The sequence below is a fragment of the Tauraco erythrolophus genome, chromosome 19 (genome assembly GCF_009769465.1).
Source record: "Tauraco erythrolophus isolate bTauEry1 chromosome 19, bTauEry1.pri, whole genome shotgun sequence".
NCBI classification, from domain to species: domain Eukaryota; kingdom Metazoa; phylum Chordata; class Aves; order Musophagiformes; family Musophagidae; genus Tauraco; species Tauraco erythrolophus.
Window position 1 is genome coordinate 6,369,848 of NC_141483.1, and position 19,742 is coordinate 6,389,589.

The 19,742-nt window shown below is 37.3% G+C and overlaps 2 protein-coding genes across 4 annotated transcripts in view; one reads left to right on the forward strand and one right to left on the reverse strand.

Annotated features, from left to right (window-relative positions):
- The window catches only part of PI4KA (phosphatidylinositol 4-kinase alpha), a 61,632-nt gene that overhangs the window by 22,122 nt on the left and 19,768 nt on the right, over nt 1–19,742 (forward strand). For all 3 annotated transcript variants that reach the window (XM_086623658.1, XM_086623657.1, XM_086623659.1), the window contains 13 exons: nt 9,425–9,533; nt 10,065–10,201; nt 11,124–11,257; nt 12,286–12,368; nt 12,644–12,714; nt 12,831–12,955; nt 13,396–13,477; nt 14,167–14,250; nt 14,616–14,705; nt 15,940–16,059; nt 17,634–17,726; nt 18,079–18,235; nt 18,507–18,634. In XM_086623658.1, coding sequence (XP_086479784.1) covers nt 9,425–9,533; nt 10,065–10,201; nt 11,124–11,257; nt 12,286–12,368; nt 12,644–12,714; nt 12,831–12,955; nt 13,396–13,477; nt 14,167–14,250; nt 14,616–14,705; nt 15,940–16,059; nt 17,634–17,726; nt 18,079–18,235; nt 18,507–18,634 — 1,413 coding nt within the window. The remainder of the gene's footprint in view (nt 1–9,424; nt 9,534–10,064; nt 10,202–11,123; nt 11,258–12,285; nt 12,369–12,643; nt 12,715–12,830; nt 12,956–13,395; nt 13,478–14,166; nt 14,251–14,615; nt 14,706–15,939; nt 16,060–17,633; nt 17,727–18,078; nt 18,236–18,506; nt 18,635–19,742) is intronic.
- Nucleotides 72–6,643, reverse strand: SERPIND1 (serpin family D member 1). The gene is made up of 4 exons (XM_009977707.2): nt 5,788–6,643; nt 1,750–2,023; nt 697–841; nt 72–282 (listed from the first exon to the last, which is right to left on the reverse strand). The coding sequence occupies exons 1-4, from the start codon at nt 6,641–6,643 to the stop codon at nt 91–93; spliced, it is 1,467 nt and encodes a 488-aa protein (XP_009976009.2). The 3' UTR covers nt 72–90.

Consider the following 19,742-nt stretch of genomic DNA (forward strand, 5'->3'; position numbering starts at 1 on the left):
ATGACAATAACATTTCCTTTATGATACTGGTATATTAACGTGTGATTATACAGCCCATGTATAACACCATGTTGGAGGCCGTCTCTGCTTCTAAGACTTGGCTGGGTTGACAACTCTACCCATGAACAGGAGGCAACTGGTACGATGCTCGTAGATCAGAAACAAAAAGGGGCGGTCGACGATAAAGCGAATCTGAGTAGACAGAGGCATGAACCCAACGGTGGTTATTGCTCCAGCCTCCGTGCCTTCCTCGTTCACAGTTATTGTGCCTTGATGATTGAACTGTTTAATCAAACAAAAAAAAGGAAAACAAACAAAAAATAAATTGAGGATCTCATAAATATACTTGAAAGATGTGCTCACAGCCTTCCCCCCTCCACGTCCCACTCGTGGCTCCCTTGTGACACTCTGGCTGTTAACTCCTATGAGGCAGCCATCCTTTGGTTTTGGTTTGTGAATAAGCCTGTCCCTGACTGACCACGATGCTTTTAGTGCCTTTGACATCTGGTTAAACATACTCCTCATTATGTAAATAGACAAGGACATGCAGAGAAACCCACATCCCTCCTGTGTCCTCCAGGAAAGATGAGAAAAAATATTATTTTAGCTTATTGTGAATTATTTTTACTGTGTTGCCATGTTTTCAGGTGATAACAGTTTAAACAGAAAGGAAATGAAAAGGAGAGGAGTAAATACCCTGTCGATGGTGACTTTCTCATCCGATATACCAGAGTAGTCGCCTTTTTCGTTGAACAGTTCTTCTATTCCCATGGATCTCAGATAACCGATCAGGTTATAACTCTTCTCCAGCTTAAATTTAGGCAGAACCACTTCTCTTGTTCTAGTAAAAATAGAAACAAGAATGAAAAATCATTGAGGAGATACATATTTACATGACTCCTTTGATTTACATATCTGTTGTGGTTTGGTTTTTTGTTTTTCTTCAGCAAGGAGGATGCAGAAATATATAGGACTGATTATTTATTATAAATAAATATATTCTTATACTACTATTATAAATAATAAATCATTTATATTATTATACTACTTTTGATTTCAAAACTTGGGCAGCATTACTTTAAGCTATGTTTTAAAAAATTAATTTCCCTCCCAAAACTTTTAGTTTGCCAATTTAATATTTCACTTATTTGTGTTATTTCTGTGTGTAGGGCTTTGAGCGGTTCAGTACGTGGCTGGACATGCTTGTAATAAATGTTGAACCGTCAGATTTTCTGGAGTACTGAATTGGAGATTTGGCGCTTGTTGTGTACAGTAGGAACAGATCGGCTTCCTGAATAGCGCATCGCATCGGCTCTTCGTATCGTGTCTGAAGGCAGACACCACCTAGGCTGTCATCTTGCACAAGAGAGGCTATCTAAGTTTTTTCTCTCTTGAACTGTGATGTCCACTGTTGATTTCTGTGTGCCTTTACACAACATAGTGCTGGAATGGCTCTAGGCTGCTTTTGACATTATTCTGCACAAATAACCTGTTATTTTCATACTCCTGTTTTTCCTCCTCATTAATAAGAACTTTTTCTTTAAATCTGCAACACTAAGTACTTAATAGAGATAATTTTGTAACTGGTCCTGATTTTTGATTCAATAAATCCATCTTTTGGGTGTTTTTTGTTTAGGTTTAATTTTTTTAATCAAAATATCATGTTATCTTCTGTGCTCTTTACTTACCCTTGCCAATGTCACTCAGAAAATACGTTAAGACTTTAAACATGTACTTTTCAGCAGATACCTGTTCGTCATGCTCTTCTCCCATTTTTCCACCACTTGAGGTGCTATCTGCTTTTCTAGTGCTTTCATGCCAGAGAGTTTGTGTGGAAGCACAATCAGCATACTGATGTTCCCCACGAATGGGAGCTGGATCACACTGCAATCTAGCTCGGGGTCTGCAGCAGCTAGGAAGTTCCCTTTAGTCTGCATCATAGGAACCTTTATTGTTTGCTTCTCGTTCAGTCGGAAACTTCTCTTTGTTGTCATTTCCACTGGAAACTTATTCTCCCAAGTTCCTGTTAATACAATGCAGAAGACAGATAAAACCCCAAGGTCCTTGTTTAATAAAATATTCTCAGAATAACAGTTTACATTAAGTTTTAATTTATATGAATTGAGACTTACTGTAGAAGATTGTTGATCTCAATTAAGCCTGAATAAGAAGGCAAGTTTTAAAGTGACTTTAAATTTCCTGGCTTTCTTTCTAATTTAACGTTTGTCTGATTTGAATGTTCTGAATTACAAAAGCAGGTGAACACAAACTGGATTTGGAAGGGCTTGGTGTGTACTGTTTTTTTCTACAAGGTACCTAGAAATTACCAAGTTGAAACATGCAAAATATTTGACAGGGTTTGCACCTTGCAAAACAACTGGCACAGCTGTATTTTCTGGGAGAGCTGGTACTTGAAACCAGGCTGCTTGAGGCATCGGAAACGTCAAGCTAAGTAATGGCTGTTTTCATTTTGCATAAAAGATACTATGCTGAAGGCATTATCTTAACTTAGTCCGTTCAAGCCAGTTAACTTTCTGTGTTAAGACATCCTGAAGAATGTGGGTGTTAATTGCTTAGTTCTGTGACCCAGTTGGATGTGATTTCAGCACACCTACAACTGACAGCTTTATGCCCAAAGAATACAATTCCATGTATTTTGCAGCCCAGAAAGCTTTGCCGTCAGGGTTTGAATCTTTCTATTGGAAGATTCTTTGGATACCCCAAATATTTATCAACTGTATAAAAGAAGGTGCTTCTTTAAAGTGCGTTCCTATTGATGTCTTTTCAGAATCGAGGCTCTGGAAAAAATATTTTTTTCTTAACGGGTAGACAAAGCTAGAATTTTATAGTGGAAATAGTTACTGGTACTTCATGTTAAAACTCTGGATTTTAAGTCATCGTTGGCAAGCAAGTGCCTGGGGAGTGTGACTGTAACTGGGTGGAGAGACTACAAATTTAACCTTAACTGGTAACTTTTTTTTAAAAGGTTGCAAGTGATTCTGAGAAGCTTTATCTGACTTTGCCAAATTGACTATGAAGTAACAAAAAAAGCCTTAAATCCAGCCTTCATTCTAATAATTTCTTCATGTGTTGGGTCGATGGGGAGCAGTTTGAGAAGTGATCTGACAGTGGTTGATATTCTGAATGGAATGGGATATCAAATGGATTATGCTGTTCTCAACAAAATTGTCTCACTTCTCAGGAAACCCCAACAGCTGTTCTCAGGGAACAGAACTCAGAGGCGTAGGACTCTAGTTAGCTAAAGACACAAAGCTACTGTGGGTCAGGGGAGCTTCAGCAGCACTTTTGTCACTTCAGGAATGGGAAACAGTTAAAGAGAGGAGTTAGGGAACTTTTTTTTGAATTCACTTTTGCGGATGTGCTTGTCTTGGGGTAAAATACTGTTCTCCAGCAGGAGACGTGAGCTTCTCGAGTCAGCTGAAACTAGTTGGCCCTTAGACTTTTGTGACTTCATGTTTTGAATCTTTCCACCAAGATGTCTTTAGATCCATCTATGGTGGCAGAAGTTGTCTCCACTGGTTGACTTCTGTCTTACATTCATGGCTAGAATCTCATCAATGCAATTTTGGATCTGTCAAAATTTGTCAGTTATCAAAAGCTGCCATGATCTACCATGGTGAAAATAACCAGCTCCTACTTGATAGGAAGCTCATAAATGATTGTTCACACCTCTACAGAATGGAGAGTAGATCTCAGTTGGAGGTAGACTGGACAGCTACACGAGATAAAACTTGCTTCTTAGCAACGCGAATAGTGTCCAACAGTTCCTGATGGTATTCAGCCTAAAAGGAGCTTGAGACTTCAGGGTGTTTGTGTTTGGCAAGTGTCCGCTACGCAGCATCACTTTTACTGAGCATCTCTGTGCCTGAGAATGCTCATAGATTTCTGAGCTTTGAGGGCTTGATAGAGCTTGTCTGCAATGGTACAGACAGTGAAAATATTGTAAATAGAAAGATGTGGACAAAAATTAGCATATGTAGAAGGACTGGTGAGGAAACAAGGAAACCAGGAGCAGAATTTGCTTTTTAAAAGTTTCTGTTTCACTCCAAATGGGATTACCAGGAGACTGTCACTGTAAGTGGAAAGAATGGGAGACAGCAATATGGAATTGATCTTTTTGGTTTTGAGGGTTAGAAATTACAGCCTTCAGCAGACAGCACCAAGGCAATTCAGACTAACAGGACTCCAGGGGGACAAGAAAAAGCCGAAAGTCTTTTTGATCTTGATGACTTAAGAGTTTCAAAACTAAAGATATTTAATTTTTGGTGATTTTTTTTTTTATTATTTTGAGATAGCACAAGTATTTAATAATTTCAGAGTAAAACAAAAAGGCACTTTAAATTTGGTCAAATTGTGGGGAAAAAAAGTATCTGTTTCATTTTGCATAATGCTTTTTTTAGGATGGTCTAATGGACAGTAAAGCCATGTATTTAATATTATATTATATAATCATCAGAGGTGTACTTGAGGATACAAATAAGTTCATTTTGGATGATACTTCAGAATAGGGTATTACTTGGATCTTATGCCAATGACTGCTTCAGATCTTTTAAAGAGACAAGTGGCATTATTCAAGGAAGTAACGCCTTGCAAGTGAGTGGGAAAAGGTCCATTCCATAAACTTATGGGAATGGTGTTCCCATAAGTTCCTGTAATCAAATGCTGAGAAGGCAGGTGTGAGAGAGCCCTTGAGCGTTTGTTTCCTGGAAGCAGGGACATGATTAGGAGAAAGAAACTCCTTTATAAGTAATGGAAAGGAGTATGTGGTACTTCAAACATTGCTACCCTTTTGTGCTTTCCTTACCAGTGTTTTAACTCAACTTCATCTGATTTTCATCTTAAACAGTCAAGGACAGATTTCCTTTTGTTTCCTTCAGTTCCTGGTTCATTGGCACCTCCCGCCTCTTGCTCATTTAATACAATTTTAAAAGTTTGTTGAAAAATGAACAAGCTTTCAACCTGAGGCGGGTAACTAATTTTTAAAATCTCACCACAGACTCTTACTATAAATCCTTTTTTTCATTTTATTTGCATTTAAACTAAGAATATATTGTACAGTCTTTACTCCAAGCCTCCTTAACAGTTCAGCCTATAGTGATACATGTGGGAGCCCATATCAGCAGACAGCTCATGCTGAATAAACTGAGATATTCCAAGGTAGAGAATGTGTTTGGTTTTATCTGTAAAAGAATACTGTTTTGATTATTCTCTTCAGTCCCCTATCTGGGCTTGTTGACAAGGGCTATGCTCTGATCATATAAAAAAATTATGTAATTTAAGCTGAGATTCTTTATAGTCATGCCTCTGAATCCTGAATACTTCAGAAATGTTAAGTGTGTTCACTGAAATCAACCTGTACCATTTTAATGAAGCTGATAACTTGAAGGAGGACTGAATGTGACTAATAGCTTGCACCTGAATTAATACCTCACCATCTGAGACTCCTACAAAACTTATCTTTCTGAGGCTATTCTGCACTTGTGTGTTGGCTTTTAGTCTCGCTTTTAGACTATAAGGTTTTGGTTGTAGTGAGCATTTGCTATATTTGTAAAATACCCACTAACTTCAGGGCACGACTGGAACATTAGTGTGCTACAGAAACATGCAAAAATGGGCTAATAATAGAAATTCTTCTTAATGAGGGGGTTGACAGGCCTTTTTGAACTGTAGACTAGATTTAAGTTCAGTCTCGGATTTCTAATGAAGTATGCAATGAATTGAAAACTGAGAAAATCCATTGCTAAGATTGAAATAACAGATTCTTACCTTTAAAGTAAAGACAGTTAAGAATCATCATCAGTGTTGTTGGGTTTACGTTCACAAGAGCTTCCTTTATTAATCCTTTGGTCAGCTTCAAGATGCGTTCATTGGTTTTAGTTATGAAGTTGGGATCCGAAAAATCAGCTGGTTGGGCGTCAGCAAAGTAGTATGTTTTCATATTGTTTCTGAAGTCATTCAGAATAGAAAAGTCCTTCTGAATGTAAAGATCATTGACAGACCTCAGTGTATAACCAAAATTGCGCCTGAAGAGCCGATGAGTGAGTTTGCGGAAGAGATTGTGAACAGTCATGAGCTCGTATTTGGTGCTGGCGTTAATGAAGTCTTGAAAGCCAAGAACAGATAACGCTTCCTGATGAGTTTGACCCTTCAGACCCAGAGAAATCATAGCCATTGCAGTGGAAATGCCAACAGGAGCCATGAGAATGTTATCTGAAGAGTTGGCTTTGTCTGCCATGCTGCGGTAAAGGTTGAAGCCAAAGTTTGCATTCAGGATATTGAGGCGCTGGATTCTGGTTTTGCCTTGGAATAGCTCAAGAATATTTCCTTGCTGAATTTCAGAAACCATGTATGGGCCAGCATCAATAATGTCGCCATAGTCATCTTCACCCAGTATCTTGTCAAGATCTAGATAGTCCTCTTCCTCCTCCTCTTCAGGAATTAAGTCATTAGTGATAGTGTTTTCTCTGTGGAACTCTGGTGGTAAGTTTGGCATATCATAGGTCCCATTTTCATGTGGCTGTGCATCTTTAAGGCTTTCAAAATGCTCAGTGAAGTCCTTGACTCCACAAAATGTAGAGGTTATGACGAGAGCAAGGGTAAGCAAATGAAGTAGGAACTTCATTCTGACAAATCAAAACCTGGAAGACAACATAACACACTTGAGAGAGCACAGGGTAATTGAATTTTAGTTATCTGTTCCCTAATTTTAGGTCCACAATGAATTCTGTCACAACCGAAAGTCTATAATTACCTTATTCGACAGCATTTTTTTTTAGTGGAACAGAGCTTAATTAGATGGATGAATCTGTTTTTACTGGTAATCAGTTTTGCTTACATAATGCCTCCAGCCTGCCAAAGAATTGGTTGACCTCCTCCCGTGGAAGTCGTCATTATTGGCATATTTCAGCAGTAACAAACTTATTACCTAAAATATGTGGGACTCCTTATCTATAAACTTGTAACACTTAAATTGTGCACTTACTGCGTTACTAACGTGTGCTAAGAATGTGACGTGAACGTAAGTCGGAAGATTTGAGCTTGGTAGGAGGAGGGACTAGGCATCCACTAACGGAGCATACCAGAAGGCTGAGATGTGCTGAAGAATTTGAACAACAGATACTCTGTAGCTACGACAAAAAAAATGGGAGTTTTATGGGAGTATTTTTGGAAGAGCAAAGCTGAAATTCGATGTAATAAAGGAGATCTAGAGATTTAGCAGCAAACCGGGAAAATGATATGCATTTGCACTAAATACCATTAATGAGACTGCACTGTTAAAATAAAAATCTTACTGTGATGTTGATTAGAATGTTTTTTAAATTAGCAAATAGTCCAAAGAGCTGTTGAGTAGAAGCAGAATATATAGATACACATACCTGTACATCTGTAAATAAAACTGGTACTTGAAGAAAATATTTTCATACATGTTGTAGCAGGACTGAAGTAACTGAACTAACAGTTTAATTTTTGAAACTCTCCCCTGAACTAATTAGCCTGAAATCCTAAAAACATTTAAGATGATTATCCCATACGAAAAAATGAATTATTTAGCAACAAGGAAGGATCCACAGAAGGTGCTTTTTAAATGTTTTTTACACTGACTGAAGGACTCGAGTCAGTCTTTTTCTTATTGTTTCTTCATAAATCCCTGACTTTTTTTTTCCCCGCCCCTAGAAGTCAGGCCCATAGGACTGAGATAGTCTGTCCAATAAGCATTGATAAGTGTTTTCTGCTTTTGGCATAGAAGAATTTGCTGTCTGTAGTTTCCAACTTTACATTCTCATCTTCACTAACGTTCAGTTATTGCTTAGCTGCACTTACACAGGCAAAACATTCCCCCACTCTGCAATATATATGTCTTCATCAGATCTACCTAAAATAACAAGATGGAAATGAAGCTTACCTTTAAGCCACTATACAGAAAAGATGTGTTGAATAGCTCAAGTAAAGGGAATGGCAGGGTTTAAATCTGAACTTTGACGCTGATTTTTTTGTGTATCTCCCAAAGTAAACATTCTCTAAACCAAACACTGCTAAACTTACTTCGTCAGCCAAAATCCCTCCCTTGCCTAGTGATCTCTGCTGAATTGTATGTTGTTTGTTGAACTACTTTTATGGCTTTGCAGGTACTTGTTCACTTCTGAGGAAGATCTTTGAGCAAAAATTGGTGTGTATATAAAGTTTCAAAGTCAAGCATGCGCATAAACTTGACTGTTATTGACTAGTAAAAGCCGTGTGGCTGCTATTGTGCTGAAACAGGAGGGCATCTTACTGCAAATATGGTTGAGGCTGCTGTGGTTGTCATGGTCTGGCTTCTTGAGTCAGTGTTATATCGGTGCAAACATTTGCATTCCACGAGCAATTTTTTACCATAGTGCCATTCACTAGCTTAAACTCAGATTAATTTTACTATAATAGAGGGATTTATTTTATTTTATTTTTTTTTTTTTAATTAACAATCTACCTTATAATTTACAAATAAATCCAAAGTTTACTTTATATAAAGTTTCAGTGTAACACTGCTAGCTTTCATACCTTAAAGGAATTACTGTACAGTTAGATTCTAATCTAGCTTGAAGACATTTTCTCTAGCATTTTCTTAATATAAGTTTACAGGGACAATACGCAGTCATACTGAATAAAGCTTGCAGTTTAATGGACCATTTCTTTTACTTTCTAAACACTGCCTGTGCTTCTCACAGTTTTTAGGATAACACATGATGAGCTTTGTTATATATAAATTTGTCTAAAATTGTGTATTGTGTTGGCTGAGAATATAAACTGTGCTCCTCCAGTGGTAGCAGCTGTTTGTGCAAAAAGTATCAGAGAGTTTTAATAAATGTGTTGAAAATAATGCTCTTTTACTTGCTTGTTTAGATAGTAAATTCTCCAGAACTGATGTCATTGTGTGCGTGGGTGCAAACAATGAAAGATCCCCAATTGGTGCCTCAATGAATTTCCACAAAGCCAATAAACAATAGCAACCAGAAGTATGTTTGACTAATATTTATTTGGTTTTGAGTTCTTTTGCACTGAAGCAAAGCTGCATGGCATTGTCTTCAGCACACTTTAAAGGACTGTGTGGTCTCTTCCTCTCCTCAGTTAATTGTATACTAATAATATGTGTTCTCTTCAAAGGTTACTGTATCAGCATGGTATTATTCCTGTGTAAAACAAAGGAAATTCTTACTTCAGGCATCTCAAATGTTAGCATTTCAGATATTTTAACAATCTAATTTTCTTCAATACAGCAATAGCAATGTAATACTAGTTTTCATAGGTGTCAAAGAATATTACCTTTGTAAGTCGTAGTCAAGAAGGTACGTGAATTGATTCCTTAGTATGGAATTAAGTTATTGTAACTCTCACCATTTTCTGTTGTTTATTTTTATTTCTTTAATAGCTCACTAGACGCTTGCCACCCATCAAGGAGGCCAAGCCCAGGTTGCAAAAGCTGTTCCGTGACTTCTGGTTGTATTCAGTGCTGATGGGATTTGCTGTGGAAGGATCAGGTAGTGTAAATTTTGAGCTCACAGAGTTCCTGCTCACATTTAAACTCTTGATGAATCTGAGTGTAGCTGCAAACTGCTCACAGTATGCTGAAGAGAAATTAAAGACATCACAAAGCAAACAGCTTACATGACAGTTCTGTGGTAGGATTTCTTTACATCTTTGCTCTGTTTTTTTACAAGATTGAGCATAGTACAACTTGTTCTTGTACTTAGGGTTTTTTTTTCTAAGCTAACACAGCAGTTAGCCTTAGTTAAGTCTGAGTTTTCATAGCTAAGTTCCCAAAATGGAAGATCAGACACATGAGTACAATGGTAATCACACAGAAACTTCTTATCCATTGAGAAACTTGGAACTAGCTAAACGTGTTTGTTATGTTTGGAACACGGATCACTTGTGTTGAGTGTTTGTACTTAAGTCCATGAAAAATTGGCCCTAGGAAGTAGTGCAAAGCTTGAAAACGCTAGTTAACTTTGTGAATCTTAATATTATTATTCTTCCCCACCCCACCTTCCTCTATACTTGTGCTTCAGGTCTCTGGCCGGAAGAATGGTATGAAGGTGTATGTGAAATTGCCACCAAGTCTCCGTTACTCACATTTCCCAGCAAAGAACCACTTCGATCTGTTCTTCAGTACAATTCTGCCATGAAGAATGATACTGTGACTTCTGTAAGAATTAATTCCTGCTGTTATTTCCTTCCATAATGTCCCTCAGCGTTAAATGATATAGTCACTGTGATTTATTGAACTAGTGCAATACCCATTCAACCTGTCTTCTATTAGTGAAAAACAGCTTTTTTTACACTACTGTTATGACAGTGTACCTAAATGACTTTAGTTTTATTAAGTGTTTAGGGTGGTAGCTGCACTGATTTGATTAGACGTAGGAACCGAGTCTTTGTGGAGATGGAAGCCTTTTAATAGCTTTTCATCCATTTTGTGTCAGACAGACAAAACTCGCACTGTTTAAAAAACCAAAACAACAAACTTTGGAAGGAAACAACACATTCAGTCTTTCAAAGAAATGTTGAGTGAGATTTTTGCTTTTTATCCTCTGGCATGCTACTGGTACGCTTCTCTCTCCCTAGTGTTTGCAGGATAGATTTTACCTGAGGACTATTTATGGTAGCAGTGTAAAGTGGATTGAAGAGTTGCAGCTTATGAAATGGCTTTGGTTCCCAAATAATACAGAGATCTACCTCATGCCTAGATGTTTAGTTCTGTTACATCAAAGAATGGCACAACAGACCCATGAAGTTTAAGAAGCTGGGCTAGTTTGATGTTGTTCGAAGTTACATGCATTTAGTGTAGTAATGGAACTGTATTTCTTCATTGGTATAACTTCATGGAAACTAGCAGTTACTTCAGCAGGGACCTTGACTGCAGTATTTAATTCTGTTTAATTCTGTATTTGAAAAATCATGACTTACTGTGTCAGAGCAGGTTGGTCTTAGTCTGCAGACAGAGACATCCTGGCCTATTGTTTGCAAAGGTTGAAGAGTAAAAAGAATAATAGCTGAAAGCAGATGTTTTCAGAACAGAAACTAATGTAGTACTCCCACTACAGATAACTTTGTGTATTCATCTCTAGGCTGAATTAAATGAATTGCGGAGTACCATAATAAATCTCTTGGATCCTCCTCCAGAAGTGTCAGCGTTGATCAATAAGTTGGACTTCGCCATGTCTACCTATCTCCTTTCTGTTTACCGCCTAGAGTATATGAGGTATATATACTTTTTTACTGATGAATTTAAAAAAAAAAAAAAAAATTAACAACTTTGTATGTTCAAATCAGAGTTGCCAGACACTAGGATAAATGAGAATCAGTATTTTGAGTCACATTAACGCTCTTTTAGATTCCAAGACTGGGAATTCATCTGTGCAAAAATGCCTTTAGGGTAGATAAAAAGGATGGAATAATATAGTAGGGCCCCAAAAATGAGATCTCCTCTATGTAAGAACTAATAAAAGATGGACAAAGTTCTTTAAAGGAGTGTCTTGCAAGTGTTAATGTACCCTCTGCACAGAATCTTGTGCTTGCACCTCTGAAGGACAGAGTAGACACTTGCCTATTCTTTGAGATTAGTGTAATGCAGCAGCTGAGAAAATTTTTGCTAGTGTACTTTTTTCCTCTCAGTAGTGTGTATTGGGTTGTACTAATCAAACGTACTGAATTTCTAGACTACGTTTTTTCCTTTAAAAGTGTATTTATTACTGCTATTCAAAATGTGTAGCTGAAAGCTGAGGTGGCGGGCTAGCAGTGAGGAAAGTAGGAAGAAACTTCTCTGTCGCGTTTTTACTTTGACAATAACTGACGACAGGTGCAACCATTTCCAGAAACATCTTGGCTGTATTTTAGAAACAATTTTTTAATAAGTGATATTGCCATCATGTGCAAATTCAACAAATGCAAAGCCTGTAGAAGTGCCAAAGATCATACCGTGTTTATATATTTGTGGTGATTGTATGAGTGCATCCATCATCAGGTTGCCCAGTCCTGAGGTGTGAAAGTTACTGTCACGGTGACAAATTAGCATTTTATGATCTGAGCCCTGTTAGTTGAATGTAGAAACAAATAGCAATATCATGCTTACTGGTGACTTAAAATTACCATGAAATGAACAATTAACATGTGCGCGTGTTGTGTCCTGTGATGTTAAAGTACATAGACTTGTGCTGAAGATCTTTAAAAGAAAAGAAAAAAAAAACTTAACCAAAAACAACCCAACCCACAAAACTCTTCTTTTCCTAGGGTGTTGCGTTCCACTGACCAAGATCGCTTCCAAGTCATGTTTTGCTATTTTGAGGATAAAGCCATTCAAAAAGACAAATCTGGTAAGACTACCTGTCTAGCTTATCTTGTAACTTGAGATACTAGGAACTTACCTCCAGGCATGCAAAAGTAAAACAAATCAAGCAGCCATATAACAAAATTAATATGTTCACTAGATTGCTCTTGCTTTATTCTTGCCAAGAATGCTGGTTCTGTTTTGAAACAACTTGGTTCAGTGTTGGCTGAGTAAACATAAACACTTTTTAGCTGTTAAGCATGGTTTATAAAGCAAACCTAATTCTGATAATTGAACCTGTCACTTCTTTCACTTTCTCAGGCATGATGCAGTGTGTGATAGCTGTTGCTGATAAGGTGTTTGAAGCTTTCCTGACAATGATGGCTGATAAAGTAGGTTACATGGAAACGAAAATTTTAATTTGTATAAATGTTCTCATTTCAGTTCATGAAAGTGTGCTTGTCTTTATTCTTAAGAGCTTCATGCTTCTCTTTGGCATGCTTTTTAGCCTAAAACTAAGGAGAACGAGGAAGAGCTGGAGAGACATGCTCAGTTCTTGCTCGTGAATTTTAACCACATTCACAAGAGGATCAGGAGAGTTGCAGACAAATACTTGTCTGGTCTGGTAGACAAGTGAGTATAGATTTTATTTTCCTGTTCTCTTTTCACATTGACTGCTTAGTGATTACTTATGCAATTGATGGTAACTGTCAAGTGGATTTCTTGACTGGTACTTCTGCTGAAACATCTCCTTGAAAAATAACATTTAATAGTAATTTTAATCTGAGTTTTGAAACCCTTGCTTAAAATGTCTACGTCTGCTGTGTCTGCACCAAAGTGCCATGAAATAAATGCCGTCTCAGTTCCTATGAAATAGCTCTACTTAGCTTGCTCTTAGAGAGCTTTTGACTCTATGTTGAGCTAGGCTGTTGTAAGCTGTGGCAAGCTTTGTGACTTCCATTGAGTATGAGCTTACCTAGTGATGCTCTTTGAGCAGCTCCGTTTCTTGATACAGTAATTTCCTTCCTCAGCTCTCCATGGTTATTATGTTTCTGACTCCTGTCTTGCTCTAGATTTCCTCACTTGCTGTGGAGTGGAACTGTGCTGAAGACTATGCTAGATATTCTGCAGACACTGTCACTGTCGCTTAGTGCAGTAAGTTCCTATTTTTAGTAATGCTATTAGTGGAATAATATTTCCATATTTCTGTAGTAGAACTGAATTTATTTGGTACTTATTTGAGTTCTTAATTTGTTTTTGCTCTCATCACTGAGATTGATAAAAATCTTAATTTTAAGTTCTGTGAAGTAAGGAGTGCCTTTGCATCACTGTTCCATAGGTAGTAAAACTAATGCTAGAGAGTTGCTGTTAAAAGTGGTTCAGGAAGTCAAATTTAGTATCAAAAATAAAACACAGGATTACCCCTTATTGGTTTTAACTGTTGAACTGTCTCATTTGAAATAAACATTTGATGGTGGATTTTTGGTTTGTGTTTTTTTATGGATTATGTTTGTCGAATTGTATTCTTTCCATTCTGTGTATGTGTATCCTTATTCCTTGGATTTATTACATACTTGTATTTTTAACATAGAAATGTTTTATAGAGTTTTATTTTTGTACTAAATGTTGAGGAGGGGGCTTTGGATTGTTTAGAATTATTTATACTGAACCAAACTGGAATAAAACACGTTTCTTAGAGCTGTTCCAATTGACTTTGAGAGCAAGTATTAGCAAGAAGGCTTGGTAAATCAGACTTCTTGTTTGAGGAGAGTGCTACCTGTAGTGTTCAAGTTAAGTGATCATGAATTTTATCTTACTGAGAAATGGTAATTGTTTTTGTTTAGGACATTCACAAGGACCAACCATACTATGACATTCCTGATGCTCCATATAGGATAACTGTCCCTGACACGCATGAAGCCAGAGAGGTAGGTGGTCCTCCTTAATTTATCAACCCACCAAATAATGCCTGATATTTTTTATGCCAAGGAGATAAATTAGTGAGCTACTCTGAATTGTCCTTTTCGTAAAGATACTTCCCTAGATAAGGTTATTCTACTACAATATGACACTTGGTATTTATGTTTTTCTGAATCTTACGATTTTTTCTTGACTTGAAGCGTGACAGTTCTTTTCTTACTGAGGGTACCTTTAATTGTTACATAAAATTTTAACTGTATCATGTTGCTGAACCTGCCTTACTCCATATGGTAACTTATTACACCATTAAAACCAGTGCCTCTTGTGAAATGTCCTGTATTTTGCTGATTGTATCAATGCTTTCTAATTCTAGAGTATAGTCAAGGATTTTGCTGCACGCTGTGGAATGATTCTGCAAGAAGCAATGAAATGGGCTCCCTCAGTTACAAAATCTCATCTACAGGTAACGAGCCTGCTTCTGTGAAAGAATTTGATCTTTACAGATCTTCAGAATGAGAATTAGATTATGTGATGGTGTGATTGCTTCTTTTTCAGGCTATCCAAGCATCATTTTAATTTTTTCTGTTGCTCTAAGATTTCCTTTATGGCATTGGCAGAGAATAATTATAGAGTTTTTGATTTGGTGTGACTTTTGATGTAGTCCGAACCTGAGTATCTTGAAAACAACAGGTTTGTAAACAGTTGATAATCCTGGATTTACTTCAGAAGTCAGAATTTGATATAATGGAATCATCTGCCTAGTAAAGTTTATTTAATGCTGGTGCCTTAGCTGAAAATATCAGCTGGACTGAAATGTATGATTAAGATGTAAAATTTATTTGCTGTTTCCGTCATGAGAGGATGTTTTTTCTGTCTTTATGTGTTATTTTTTTCCTTTAAGTATGGAGAAACACTGCTAATAAATGAGCACTGTAAACTACTGCTAATTTGAGCCTGAGTTTAGTAAATGCTCACCTGGTGGCAGAGTTCAGTAAAAACCAATTACAAGACCGCAAGCAAAGATTGCAAAAGACTATTTATGATCTACTAAAAAAATAAATAAAATACCTTCTATGTAAACAAAAAGTATCACTATAATAAAATACAGGTCTCTGTTAATCCTTGGTGAGTAGTTGAAGAAACTACGTAGTCCAGGTTTTACTAGTATTCTGTCTAGAGGTGCCTAACTTAGTGCTGATAACAGGATTTCTGTGGAGGCTCAAGATCTTGAACTCTGCAACTCTACCTGCAGTTTTTATTTCCTTCCCTAAAACAACCTCAAGGGATTCTATCCTTCTGTAGAAGGATACTAATTATAATCCCTTCTTCCATGGAGTCCAAAGCAGTTCCTTTCATAAGGTTCTTTTTGTGAAAAGTGATTCTTTTTAAAGAAAACCTCAGTCATCAAGTATCTATCTTCATCACTTTATCCTTTTGTAAAATGGAACGAGTCTTACTCTTTGCATATTTAGGAGAACATTCAGAGTTTCTTATTGCCAGGGGAGCAATGCCTAAAATCGAGTAGAAACAGTCTATTTATTGTCAGGTATGTTCACAATCAAGTTTTCTGGTAGTTTGCAATGATGCAATGCTTGCTTGTGAGCTGCCTTGTTTTGAAAAACACAGTAGTTTTTGACAGAAACACCTTTTTTTGTTTTGTGATTTGGGTTTTTTTTGTTTTTTTTTTTTTTTGTCAGGAGTACCTTAGCAAACATCAGAACTGGGTATCGGGTTTGTCCCAGCACACAGGACTGGCTATGGCTACAGAAAGTGTTTTGCACTTCGCAGGCTACAACAGACAGAACACCACTCTGGGCGTGAGTATTGGGCACAATTCGTGTGTGTTTGTGCACCTGTACAGCTATCCTGTTAATTTTATAGAAGTCAGTGTAGCCACATAATACAGATTTTCTAAATCACCTTTGTCATAACACTTGAACGTTACACAGAAAAATACCTTATTTCTTTCCATCTCAAATCAAGGTGTCTTCCAATCGTGCTGTTCTGTAAAATACTGAAAAGTAAGTGCAAAACTGTATTATACAGTTTTATTATTTATTTTAAAATAGTAATTTTAAATAAAAATGAAATAATTTATACTGTTTTATTATTTATTTAAAATTAAACTGCTGTTTAAGAGTTTTCCATAGATGATTTTTAATGATTTGCAAGTATGATTTGAAATTATTTACTTTCTAGAATAGTAACATGGGCGAGTGTCGGGTGAAACCCATTTGATTGGAGATTTATGTAGGTTCACTCAAAAACATGCTTTTGCATCGAACATTTCATGCAGTTATATGCCGTTTTTTACAGTTCATTTTTTCTCATTTGTGGTTGTAATTTCTGATCTCCTGGAAAAACACCCAGTATAATCTGTTGTATCATCAGCCAGCTTGTTTTCCAGCAGCAGCTCCACGCCCACCTTTAGCAGGATTTCCTTCTGATTCACTGTTACAGTGGTTCTTCCAGACAGCACTAGTTGTAAATGTAAATGGGATAAAGAACTCCTAGACTCAGGAATACAGGCACATAGTTCCCTAAAGGGGCCACATGAAAAAACTTGATAGGATAAAAACTATGGTGGAAGAAACTAGAAACTTTACAACTGAAAAGGAAATAAGAGAAACAAGTTTCTCATTTTCTTAATATGTTAACAAGATTTGGTTTGATTAGGGCCCTCCTGCATGTCAACCAAGTGACAAAACGCTTTCAGAAAGCTTTCAGATTGCTAGCAGTTTGTTTTTCCTCCTGCTTTATTTCCATGGACTGGACATTGCTAATGCAAAGATGATAGTACACAAATTTTGTATCCAAGACATGTAATAAGAACATTTCTCCAAAGTTTATCCACTGCTGAACCAAGGTGCCATTAGCACTACTGAAGCAAAACCTTGCAGGAGTGTTGAATTTTTGATGGTTTTGCTGGCCTTGATTTTTAGTATCAAATCCTCAATATAAAAAATTCATTTGACAGTCTATTACAGTCTAAAGAATCAGTCTTTTTGTTTGTTTGTTCTTGAGGAGAAACCTCTGAGTCACAAATTCCTGAGTGCATGGAGAGGGCAGAACCAAGATCTCATCTACTCTTCTGTGTTCTTCCTTACTTGTTCATGAAAAGCAAACAGCAATCCCAGAGATTCTGCCCTTTTTTGTGCTTTTTTTGGTCTTTCAAAAAGTGTATACAAATACATATATATTTCAAAGTGTGTACATGTTCCTTATTTCATTTTTATCAGTCTGAGTACTGTTGTACCCAATAGTCAGGATACTGTTCTGTTTATTAGCATAAGGAAAACTAAACTTAAACCATATGTGAATGTATAAATAGAAAAAAAGACAAGGAGTCGGACATGAACAGTATAAACAGCTATATGTGTTCTGGTCATAGGCAACTCAGCTAACTGAAAGACCAACTTGTGTGAAGAAGGACTACTCCAACTTCATGGCTTCTCTTAACTTGCGCAACCGCTATGCCGGAGAGGTAAGTACAGGATTTCTCATGAGTGTGGAGTGTCCATGAGCTCTGGCATGGCTTTTCAGGGGATGATATCCCTTCCAACTGGCATTATTGTATGGTTCTGTGTTATTTTAAGCACAGATTCTAACGTTAAATTCCTTCAAGATGAAGGGTATAATTGTTGTAGGCTACTAAACAAATCGTTTTACTGTTGGCTTTGCAGAAGGTTCTTAGATTGCAGATAAAGCTACAGATTTAGCAAAGTAGTAACAAAAGATGTCTCTGTTTGTGGAGTTCCTTAATCAGCACGTGACCAATACCAAACTAGATTCCTGACAATACTGTTCTCTGTTGAAAAACTCATTATATTTTACAGGTTTCTGGAATGATTCAGTTCTCAAATGCTACAGGACGAACATCTGACCTGAATAAACTGATGGTCAAAGAACTGAATGATGCCCTTGAATCAGGCCACACTGAATTCTACACCCAGGCCATGTTTAAATTGACTGCGCTGCTAATAAGCAGCAAAGGTAATGAAAAAGAAATGGAGTTCTGCTTTCTGGCTGTGAATGCCAAAAGTAATGAACTACAAAACTATCCGTATACAAACCAATATGCATCAACTTGAAGCAGAACTGTTTTGAGTTGTTTCAATTAGATTTATATTGGGAAAAAGCCACCTTAAACTAGAAGCTATTTGTTAGGAATTGATTATTACATATCGTGCACATCAATTTCATGCTGATGTGAAAAGCATTTATTTATTCTGTTGGAGAAATCTGAGTGAATGTTTGTTTTCAGACTGTGATCCCCAGCTCCTTCATCATCTGTGTTGGGGACCCCTACGAATGTTCAATGAACATGGCATGGAAACAGCAATTGCTTGCTGGGAATGGCTGCTTGCTGCCAAGAATGGAATAGAAGTGCCGGTAGGAAGCTATTTAGCAACTCTTTCTCTGCCCCTACAAGGGGGGAAGAGAGAAAATGTTGAGAGATTCACAGCTATTGTGAATCTGTGTCAAGTAAGGATGTTAAATGCATTTTTAATCATTTTGGCCTGCCAGGAAATCTCTGTTCATGTATTTTGGGAAGTCTGATAACCCTCATGAAGTGGACTGTGGGAAACGGATCTTTCTCAGCAGCAGGAATGATACAGCAAAGGAAATCTGTTATGATCTCAGCTGTACAATTTACTTTGCTGCTGAGATGCCTCAGCAGCTCATGTATCAGGTTCTAAACTATCACAATTTACAGAATGGTGTTTTAAAACAAATAGAAATCCGTGTCCCTGCTCATCAGTCAGAGCCTCTGGTATCTGGCATTGCACCCTTGCATAAAAAATAGATTTGCAAGTGTCCTAATCTTGTAACAGGCTAGACCAGCTGTATTTTATGAGGTGGGAATGAATCTAGTAGTAATAAAGCAACTCAACATGGTGTAATGACAGCCCACATACAGCTGGGAAAGCTGCCTCTGGTAGTTGCTCGTTAGTGAGTACCAAGTGTTTCACTTGGAGATAATCATCAGTCTAAGTTTAGTCAGGTCAGTTTACACACACATTTCAGTGTTCAACTTCTTAAGCATCAGTTTCATGTTTTCTCTTAGGCTTCTGGGAGATTTCTTTGTATCTTGTTGAGGAGATCAGATAAGTACCCTTGGTTGCTGGGCCTCCTTTCTACCAGAGGATGCTGCTCCCTAGAGCAGGTTCAGCAAAAATGAATTATGTGCCGTCTTTATGTTGTGTGCTTCATCAGCTGTATGTGCTCGTGGGCCAAACTGTGTCCTCCAGTACGTGAGAACCTGGCATACGCTTGTCTCTGCTGTCCTGGTGTTGGGGGCAGTAACCTTTAGTAGAGCGAGAGGATGGATGGCACCAGCTGATCTAACAGTTCAGTCTCCTCAACAAAATACAGCACTTGTCTGCCCTTACTCTTTCTGTTAGTAGGCGAGCTTCTGGAAGAATCTTTCTTTCCTTCATAATTGAAGATGTGTTATTTCATGTGGGATGTATAGACCTGTCACTGCCTCTCCATTAAC

Coding starts and splice junctions, on each gene's coding strand:
- SERPIND1 (XM_009977707.2), bottom strand. CDS start 6,643: ATGAAGTTCCTACTTCATTTGCTTACCCTTGCTCTCGTCATAACCTCT. Junction 842..1,749: donor GAGAAGAGCATGACGAACAG/GTATCTGCTGAA, acceptor TATTTTTACTAG/AACAAGAGAAGTGGTTCTGC. Junction 283..696: donor AGAAAGTCACCATCGACAGG/GTATTTACTCCT, acceptor TTGATTAAACAG/TTCAATCATCAAGGCACAAT.